This window comes from Engraulis encrasicolus, chromosome 5 (assembly GCF_034702125.1).
Source record: "Engraulis encrasicolus isolate BLACKSEA-1 chromosome 5, IST_EnEncr_1.0, whole genome shotgun sequence".
NCBI classification, from domain to species: domain Eukaryota; kingdom Metazoa; phylum Chordata; class Actinopteri; order Clupeiformes; family Engraulidae; genus Engraulis; species Engraulis encrasicolus.
The window spans coordinates 35,879,108-35,890,102 of record NC_085861.1 but is presented as its reverse complement, the minus strand read 5'-3'; the positions used below and the strand labels follow the sequence as shown (position 1 = coordinate 35,890,102).

General features: G+C 42.5%; 1 protein-coding gene across 1 annotated transcript in view; it reads left to right on the top strand.

Moving 5' to 3' along the window:
* The window catches only part of rhbdl2 (rhomboid, veinlet-like 2 (Drosophila)), a 13,874-nt gene extending 4,381 nt beyond the window's left edge, over positions 1–9,493 (top strand). Inside the window, exons 4-8 of the mRNA XM_063199215.1 lie at positions 1,023–1,135; positions 1,993–2,093; positions 3,577–3,637; positions 3,911–3,972; positions 8,314–9,493. Coding sequence (XP_063055285.1) covers positions 1,023–1,135; positions 1,993–2,093; positions 3,577–3,637; positions 3,911–3,972; positions 8,314–8,490 — 514 coding nt within the window. The 3' untranslated portion in view covers positions 8,491–9,493. The remainder of the gene's footprint in view (positions 1–1,022; positions 1,136–1,992; positions 2,094–3,576; positions 3,638–3,910; positions 3,973–8,313) is intronic.
* Positions 9,494–10,995: the final 1,502 nt, after the last annotated feature.

Below are 10,995 nucleotides of genomic sequence, written 5' to 3'. Positions count from 1 at the left end.
CCCTTAAAGAAAATTTCTCTGCCTCACTGGCTCTGAAAATACTCCTCAGCTAGGGTTGGGGTGTTTGGGTAAAACACAACAGAAGCCAAAGACCCAACAGCTGAAGTTTGAATGAGGCAGTGTACACTATTTATCCAAAAAACCCACTCAAATGTTAAATGCAAAGAGTTCTCTGTTCGTATCTGAATTTGAATATGTAAATTCAATTGTGCCAATGAAATTTTAAGCACCCAACCGTGGGACAGAAATTATCTGAAAGCAACCTTTGTATTGTGTTAGCAGTCACAGCAAACAGCACAGCCCAAGTACGTCTCTCTCCTCAGCCCGGGACTCTTGTGTTTGGCTGTGTGTGGCTCCCAGTCCCCACTGGTTAGGGTGGAGCTGTGTGTGGTTAGCCATTTTTACCCAGAAGCAGCCTTGCCACCCTGCCCATACTCGTATGGAAATAGCTGCAGTGAAGCGTGGGCATAAGCATAAGCACTAGTCCAGTCCAGTACAGCATGGGCATGGGCGTTAGTCATGTTTGCCCTTATTCGCCTCAGTCTGCCTTCTCCACACTGCTGCAGTTGAATAGCAGACATGGCACCAGGAGATGTTGACACAGCTGATGTGGATCTGGTATCCCCAGTGTCCAGTCAGTGTATAGAAGAGTCATGGCCTTTGATGTTTTCATGAATGCTTTACATAAGTCGCTGACATTTTTTTAAATGCCAGACGTCATGTGGTACAACCAGTGCTAATATGCACACGTACTATAATACACAGACGCAGCCCTCGAACCCCCTTCAGCCCTGTCCTTGTGTGTAGGGTGCAGCATGTCCTAGGTATTCTGTACACACACACACACACACACACACACACACACACACACACACACACACACACACACACACACACACACACACACACACACACACACACACACACACACACACACACCTCTATCCCTCTAACCTCTGCCCTCCTCTCCTCTGCCCTCCTCCTCTCCTCTCCTCTCCTCTCCTGTGTTGTGTTGTGTGTAGGGTGCAGCATATCCTGGGTAACCTGGTCATGCAGCTGCTGCTGGGCATTCCCCTGGAGCTGGTCCACAAGGGCTTTGAGGTCGGCATGGTCTACCTGTGCGGAGTGCTTGCAGGTACAACACACCTGACACATGTTTGGCACCACCCCTGCACCTCTCCTTTACCCATTGACTCTCAACATACCAAATCTGTCCTGACATTTTTGCCTCCACAATGCATATTACACAATGTAGTACTATTTATTATGCATCGTTATGAAATGGAGTGGGGAAATGATTCTGTGTTGTCTGGTTATTGCATCATGTGGTATATAGTAGTATTTCATGAATGGCAGATTACTTCCCAAAAAAGTGTAATGCACCAGGCTTAAATTGACTACTTAATTAATTCTTATTGTCTGTCTTGTTCTACAGAACTTAACACCAATGGCAGATAGAGGATTCAAAACAGATCTCACTTCATCAGTCAGGGCTGCATTCTAGTATGCTAAGCCTATTTGTAGTAGAACGTCTGTCTGTTGTTGTGACTATAGACAGCACTGTGAAGGCATTTGAACACTTAGAGATGACTTTCATTCCAAAGCAAAGTATGTGTTTCTTCATCCAAGCAGCGTAGTCGTGCGTGCGTGCGTGCGTGCGTGCGTGCGTGTGTGTATGCGTCTGTCTCAGGGAGGTGCCCATCATTAATACACTGTTACACTGTGTGTGTGTGGGTGGGTGGGTAGGTCAAATGTGTGTGCTTGTGTTATCCAGGGTCTATACTCCCAAAAGTTTAACAACAACGTTTCGGACGCTCAAGCCTTCCTCAAAGTGCACTTCAATGAAGGACTGAGCTTCCGAAATGTGCTGGTAAACTTTTGGGAGAATAGATTAGTGTTGTGGAACTTCATTTTGTTCTTTTTACTCCTCCTCTGTTTGGTCCAGCACCTGTGTTACTGATGTGTGTATACGCTGCCTTTTTTGTTTGATAGGCTCCCTGGCCAGCTCCATATTTGATCCCAGTAGTGCTCTAGTCGGGGCGTCAGGAGGCGTCTACGCACTTTTAGGAGGATACTTCATGAACGCAGTAGTGGTGAGTATTCTCGAGACTTTTTTGCTTTTATTATGATCGAGATAGTGAAGAGTGGGACAGGGAATGAGTGAGAGAGATGGGGTAGGGTTGGGATATGACCCAGGCTGGACTCACACCTGTGTCACCATGGGCATGCAAGCCCATTTATGCACGTGTGTCTTAGTGTGCTGTGCCTTAGAAGTGTCTTACTGAGGGTTACGTCATGGATGCTGTAATGGTTAGTAGCGTCGCACAGTAGTTAACAGCTTCAAATTGGGGCTATACTTCAGTGCAGAATGCACACACCACTATTGCATGTCAACAAGACAAAGAATGTTGTCATTTTTAAACCTTCTCTGGCTATTGTGTGGCAATTCTGTGTCCCGCATGACGTGCTTGCTTGTTGCTTGTGGTGTACACAAAACGTGTTGCTCTCTGTGCAAGAAGCATACCGCATGCTTCAGCTTTAGCTTTGTCTTGGCCTAATTCCTGTTCAGGCAACAGTTCTGGTATGTAAACATTGTGGAGGTAGCTCCTGTCCAAGGTTTAGGCATTTGGTCTCGAGCTGAAAGGATTCCAGGATCAAATCATGTAGCAAGAGAAGGGAACGAGCACACAATACAGATGTGACAGTGTAAAACAAAAAAAGTGCTACCCAATTGAAGTGTGCAAACTCTGTACAAAGCAGTTTTATCTATTATGCACTGAAAGTGCACTATTGTATTTGGAATAAAGGTGCATAAAGGAGAGAATCTGGCAGCCTTTTTGCAGTGAGCAGCATCGTTGCGATGCCTACTCTGGTCACAATCCTACATACTTTACCTTTAAACAAGGGATCAAACCCCATATTAATGTCACTGTCGCACTGAATCACCTATGACCCTGACACTACCCTTTTGTTCCTCACGTGTTAAAATGAAACATATGTAAACGGCTAAAAAATATACACTTTTAAAAATATCTGCATACATGTAACCTACCTACTGTAGATTACAATACAGTCTATGTAATGTACTGTACTGTAATGAGCCATGGTGCAATTGTTGGAGTGGTCAAATGTTCTCTTTCAAATATGCTAGCTGTCAGTTGCAAAGCATGTGTAATTTTGATGCAGCATAATAGTCAATTGTTCAGCATTTCCTCTGGAGACCAGACATCTGTCTATTCCGTGACTGTCCAAATGGAGAGTGAATTAGAGGGTATCTGTCTGTGGTCATTTTACTGGCCTACAGTATGGAATGTGTTTGGAGGAGGGGGTTGTTGTTTTGGTTCACATCTTGAAGATGAGCAGTATACAATGTGCTGTGGTGAGACATTTGACATGAAGCATTTTGCGGCCCACACGCACTCCATAGTGTGTGTGCCACTTTTCAGACTTCTCTTCTCTTCTCTTCTCTTCTCTTCTCTTCTCTTCTCTTCTCTTCTCTTCTCTTCTCTTCTCTTCTCTTCTCTTCTCTTCTCTTCTTTTCTTTTCTTTTCTCTTCTCTTCTCTTCTCTCTCCTAGAACTACAGGGAGATGATCCCTCTGCTAGGGATATTCCGAATAGTGGTCATCCTGGCTATCGGTATGTACTCAGTTCTTCACACACACACACACACACACACACACACACACACACACACACACACACACCACACTCACACACACACACACACATGTGTGTGTGTAGTCAGTGCTAAGGCCATCTTTCTGTGTGATTGAGATCTCCTTCCTGTTAGACCTCAAACACTTCCCAGGAAAATGTGTGTGTGCGCGTGACTGCGTGCGTGTGTGTCAATGTCACTGGGGAGTATTTGTGTTGCCTTTGTGTGATGTAGCATTTCCTGTTGTTTTGCAGTGGGCACAGACGTGGGCTTTGCACTCTACAGAAGATTTCTAAGTGATGAAGTTGGAATGAAGGTAAACATGCGTGCATGTGTGTCATGTCTGCTTTTCCAGCACTCCTATGAAATCCAGCTTGACAAAACTGGTGGGCAGAAACTTGATAATGTCAGGCAAGTTTGGACCCGCCTGCTCTTTCTTAAAGCCCACGGAATCCCTCTGGTCTCCGTGGTAACAGACAGGGGGTTAGTAGTTTTAGTGATGGTAGGGCCGTGGGCCATGGGCTGGTCTTGACGTCCCGTCTTACTGGTCCGACAGGTTTGGAGAAGGCTCTGTTTCACTGTAAAGATGCCTAAAGAAATGACTCAGGGTCCTGTGTTTTTGAGTGGGGGATAAACGTGCTGAGACAAGCCCTAATCCATTTCTTGCGCGGTAAATTTGATTAAAGTAATGTTGTCATACCATCATTTCTTCTAGTGATATGTTGATTGAATATGGCTAACTATTGGCTAGCTATATTATTGGCTATGGAGTCAATAATCTGTAGTTGTAACTATACAGCTGTTCACTCTATGAAGCACTATGCAGGAAGAACCATGATGTCATCCACATTGTTTGGTGAACGAGTGAACAGACAGGACCCAGATCTTAGCTCCTTAGTGTGGTAGACGTAAGGCCCTACCATTTTCCCTCAGGGGCTATTCCAAGCAGGTGACCTAGTTAACACAGAGTAATTATTACCTCTCCTAAATTAGGCAAATAGTGGGGTTTATTATGGCTTAATTTTTCTGGCAAAATTATGTTAGTCAACGTGGACCTTTGGTATTTGTTACCACTTACTTACATGATATTTTACACTAAATGAATGTGTTAATCCAAAGAACACAAGACAAAGACCAAGTGAGATGGCCTTGTGTGAGTTGAGGTAGTGTGCAGTTAGGTGACTGACCTGCTGTCCCCATGCTGTTGTTTGTAGCTGTTACAGTAGGGAGAGGTCAGTGCAGGAGACAGTACACTTCCATCGACACACAGCGTTACCCAGTACAGGGGCGAAAGTGTTGGTTGGTTTGGGACTGCCCATATAAACGAGCAGGTGCGCATGAGAAGGTAGAGGTGATGATCATCGGAAGACCTGTGGGTGAGAGAGAGAGGGTAGAGGGCAGAGGGCAGTCTCTTCTCTCCCCAGCAAATTTGCTTAGTTGACATACTGGTGCATTCAAGACTAAGACCCGACCGATATATCGGCCCCACCAATATATCGGGCCGATATTTAACATTTTTGGGATATCGGTATCCGCCATACTTTTAATAAATTTCCTCCGATAAGTTTGTATAACTTTCACAACCAATTTTGCAGCCGTTTCGTTCTGAATGCATCTTTTATTCTGCTCTTCCCCAATTTGAGTCCATGAGAGTTCATTGTTATAACTAAATATATGTTTATATATATAATAATAATAATTTATATTTCATTACATTTTATTTTGAACAATATTTCTATATATCGGTTGCACATATCGGTTATCGGCCTCCCATTTTCATAAATATCGGTATCGGTATCGGCCCTGAAAAAACCATATCGGTCGGGCCCTATGCAATACGGTCCATTTTCCAGACCTGTTGTCCCCCTTTCCTGAAGAACTAGCGAAACAATATGGATTAGCCAGCACAGCAGGCCCGTCACTAGGTTTGAGAGACAGGGTGGGCTTAGCCCCAGAGGAAGAAAATGCGCGCGCAGAGCGCGCACTGAATTTTTTTCAGCTCATCTGCTAAGGTTTTGTCTATGAATTCATTATTTTAAGAGCAAAGAAATCCAGCACACTGTCCATTCCACCAACAAACTTTAATACATTGTTTTGGTCATCCGACCTTCTTCATGTTGTATTAAAGTTTGTTGGTGGAATGGACAGTGTGCAGGATTTCTTTACACTTGAATGACAACCCCATTGGGATAATATCCTACGCACTTGCCTACCTAGAAGTGTGCAAAAGCGTCTCTACAATTATTTTAAGAGCACCATATAGATGTTTAAACTATTCACATTTTAATGAACATTCCTTATTAGCAGTGTTGGGGGTAACGCGTTACTAAGTAACGTCGTTACGTAATTCAATTACTTTTGGCACTAACGTAGGAACGTCACGCATTACTCTTCAAATGTCAGTAATTTAATTACAGTTGCTGCGCTGCCGTAACGGTCGTTACTCGTTATAAATTTCAGCCTTGAAAGTCTGCTGTTATTAGTAGTTCTAGATGCGAGAAGAGCTCTGTCTGGGCTGTTTTCCCCAGCCCTTCTCGAGCTCTCAAAAGTGGGTGTGTGAGGGCGCGCGCACGCAGTCTGCTGTTCCTTCCTCGTCTTTCACTGGGACTTTCACATGAGCCCATTGCGCTGTGATGTGGTTAACCTATGCTACAATACTTGGAGTTCCACCACAATTTTTTTCTAACCTTTTAATTTACGCCATAGAGGGAAAGTGAAAGTGATTCGCTGCGCAGTTAAATCTACAGTCATTCCGAGTTCATCGTTACGCAAATGCATTCTAAAACAGCTGTACCCCATATCGCAAATGCCATAGCCTCTTTTGTGCTCACTGATGACCGTTAAATAGGCTACACGTCAAAAAAAAACTATTTGGGTAGCTCCGTCAGCAGCAGCAGCCAGCACGAGTCAAGTAATTGGGAATAATAACGTGTGAACAACAGAGCAAGCAACACCATGGCGTTGAGGCCGCCACGTTCTTCAGGCTATTCAAATGTGCCTGATCAAACCGTCTTCCAGCACGAACGGATTCTGCATTCGGCAGAATCTTTAGTAATAATGTTGACACATATGCAATGCAATGAGCAGGAAACTGAAAGGCTTTGGAGTAGCCTAAGCTGCAACATCTAGGAGAGCATGTAAGCAGAGTGTCCTACCTACAACATTTCTGTTTGGTATGGCCACCTCACCCTACTCATTCTGTTTTTATTCTGTGAGACCAAAAGTAATTTTAATGCTGACATGACAATAAAAAGACAATATTCTATTCTATGGTGTAATGTTAGACTAGATTCAAATGTATTGACACTGTTATAAGCAGGCCTACAGGGCAATCATGAAATGCATTTTAGATGTGAGAATGACAATAGGCCTATATGAGGGATTCCATAGAGGTAGGCCTACAGTTTGCACAGATTAAAATATTAGGCCATTTACACAGCCGGCCTACAACCTTGGGAAGCAGGTGTATTATGAGGTGTGCTGGTTAAAATCCCTTTTCCCGCGAAAAAGTAAAGTAAAGTAATAAGTAACAAGTTACTTTTTAAATTTAGTAATAAGTAAAGTAATTCAGTTACAATTGAACGCAGTAACTAAAGTAAAGTAACTAACTACTTTTAAAAAGTAACTTACCCAACACTGCTTATATGTAAGCTGAACAAAACATTTCAAAATGTTTCAACTCATGAATATTACGTATGGAAATTAAAATGATTAGATAAAAATGTTGTGAGCATAATTTACAGAAGGACTAGGAACTTTAAGGAGTTACTAAATGCCCGTCTCCAGGAGAAGCAGGGGTCAGGAAGCGATTCATTCAAACAGGTTCCTTACTTGGAAAACGATGCATCCCCGGCAGATATTAGGTAATTTTTACTCCATTTGTAGCTATTTTAATCAGTTCATGTGTGTTTTCAAACTGTTAAGACAGATATTAAAGCTCAACTGCAATTTCAAGACAATGTGAAATGGATTTATTACACGGGTATTGTGAGTGAAAATTGGTACTTTGGGTCGGAAATTATCATCCGTGTATGTAATTACACTTTTCTCGAGGTGTTAGTCACAAAGCACAATCCTCTACCTGTTTCCCCCCCGTATAACATACTGCTGTGCACCCTGCTTTAATTGCTGTGCAGTAGGATGTAAGTGGCATTAAACAATAAATAAGCAAACAGGAACTTGTATTCAGATTAACTTGCTTTCTTGGTGGTTCGTATTCAGTGCTTTACTGCATTTGTTTTTGGAAAAAAAAATAAAAAAAATATATATATATATATTTTTTTTTTGCAAAATCGTTTAAGGGGGGGCTAATACTAATGCAGGGGGGGCTAAAGCCCCCCTAAAATAGGCCTAACGACGGCCCTGCAGCACAGGGCCATCGCTTGAGCTGTCCGATTTGCCTCAGGTAAGCTAGCACTGGGCCCCTGGGTCACACAAAAGCCAACATTAGCATCTCACATACAGTATATACACGCCCACGTTGATGCAACATAAAGTTAGGGCTCTTCTCTTCTCTGCAGGCAGGGAAATAACAGCGGTCCCCTTTAGACAACGAAGCCTTGCAGGGTTCTGCAGGGTAGCATCTTAACAGTAGCCTACATCACTGCTTCCCTTCTGAATAACGGTAAACTAAGTGAAACTACTTTGTTTGGGCCAGGTGTCTTTCGTCGCTCACATCGCTGGTGGCGTGGCTGGCATGACCATCGGCTACGTCTTCTTTAGCGACTACAACAAGAAGCTCCTGAAGGACCCACGTTTCTGGCTATGCATCGTGGGATACATAATCTTCCTGGCCTTCGCCATCCTCTTCAACATCTTCCTGTCCCCAGCATAAGAGGACACACACGCTTGATCTGATAGGTTTTTTTGTTTTGTTATTTTTGGGGGGGTCAGGGGGTTGGTTGTGTTTTAAAGTTTTCACTGTTAATGTTTACACAATGTTTTTAAACATTTTATATTTTATTTAGATTTTTTAAAACTATTCAGAACTGTTTAGGTTTTGAAAATGATGTTTGGAATTTCAAAGATTTGACCATATTACTAGGCCTGAATATGCTATGTTGTGAAACACTACTTAAGGGAAGTCAAGCCAGATGTAAATGATGTAGATGTAAAAAAAAAAAATCAGTTAATGGTGTTTATATATAATATCTTATTTAGGTAAATTAAATGTGGTTTTATATGAAATTATGAAGCTCAAATTGGGCATGAAAGGTGAGAGAAACACTGCTCCTTATACTACCTGTGCCTGGCCAAAAGAGGCCAACTGTAGTTACAGCATGACCATTACCATTCAACTGCCTGCAGAGTGCCTTAGCAAATCTGGTAGTTTTAATAGTGGTGGTGTGGTTTTATCGAAGACCATCAGACTTTGTTACCACGTTTCAATATGGTAACCAAGATAAACCATACCACGTGTCACCAATGCAACAAAGTGGGCTCCAGTCCAATCTCCTAAATGATTGTTGACCTCCATTCATTCTCCTAGTGTCTTAAAGGGGCATGGCTGTCATAGAATTGCAGCTTAAAACCTTACATCACATGGATTTTGGAAGAAACTCCCTACGCACCACATCTACCTTGTCAGTTGTCTCTGATTTTATGTATTTTCTGAATTTGTGAAGAAGAACCAAGACAAAGGAGTTGTCTTTAAGTCCATTTTCAGTGTACTGTATGCTGGGATTGACTGATTATGGCTGTTATTGCATTTTGGCTATGTAGGGCATGGCTGTTTTGTTCATTATACAGTAAATATCAAACACAGATATGACCGTTATAGTATTTCATGCTGCACATTGATGCTGTATACCTGATACCAAGACCAAGTTTGAAAAAGATTCCTGTTTCCCTCTGTGATTCATGTTTTCTAAAAAGGGAACCAACAGCATATCGACTCCTCAAAAGATGGAAAGATTTACTCAGGCTCCTTATGGATAAAGGTCATCTTAATTCCAGTTTATACCTTTCAAAACCCCTCTCTTACTCTACAGCTTATCAGGCTGGAGATCCATCATCTGCTGTAAGCATTTTCTTTCACATTTCTCTCCTGGATATCTTCATTCAGGAAAAGAGATGTATAAAGCAGTTGTAGTTCCTGGAAACCTGCTTGAAAGCGGGAGGTCATGTGATAATTGGTTGAACTTGACCATGATGACACATCGCAGTAACTTCCTCCCAAACAGGAAGTGTAGTGGCTCAGTTGTTCTTCGCCAGTCAAGTGCGTCATTGTTCCTGTATCCGATAGCGTAGCGACGCTGTCTCTGCCATGACTCTGCTCTGTTGACTACAAGTCCAGCTCCATAAGCCTTACACACTTACACTGATAGGGTGTTGGTTCCCATAATTTAGTCAGCCAATTCTGCTATGTTGTCTTGTTGTGTATGTATGTTTTCTTGACAGTAAATTTGTACCAGTAATTCAATTTAGAGTGTATAGGACCAAACACACACTACTGACGAGTGTTAAAGCTGACTGTACATGGTGGATGAGTGTTAATTAATCCCTTAGAGAGTTGATTTAATACTTTTACAGTACTTTTTATGAGGTTGTAGTTGTACTCTTAGTGCGGGATCACTGTTGTGCCAAAACAATTGATCTGGTTTTCATGATGCCTGTTTAGGGGATCCAGACAGACTGGTACACTGTCATACTCTTTTGTTGATGCCAGACAACTATCAAAACACTTTCTTTATCAAACACTTGCCAGTCACAGAAGACATGCAGTGATCGTATGATTTCCATGATCCGATGCAAACGGGGGTCAAGACCCAAATCGGTCTATTATGCGTGCTTGCAGCTACAGACCACAAGAGGTCACTAACTCAGGGCAGTACAACACACACTCACACAAACACACACACACTCACACAAACACACACACACACACACACACACACACACACACACACACACACTCACACAAACACACACACACTCACACAAACACACACACACACACACACACACACATTTGGCACAGACTTGAAACATTCGGATGGTGAGTTTTGCTTTTAGAGCATTGCGATAGTACATTTGTTTGGTGAAAATCATTCAAAAATGTGATGTTTAGATGCATGTCCTTTTCTATGTGTGGATGTCCATGTGTTTTTTAATAAATAAATAAATCTACCGATAATGGCCTATTGGTATGGACCTGGGTCCGGAATGCCTTGTTTCTGTGGCTGTGGGTGAGTGAGTTTGTTGTTGTTATGTAATGCTTGTTCCTGCAGGCATAATCAAGTGCCATCCATTAATGTCTTCTGCCTCACTGCACTCGAGGTGTGTGTGTGTGTGTGTGTGTGTGTGTGAGAGAGAGAGAGAGTCTGTGAGTGTGTGAGAG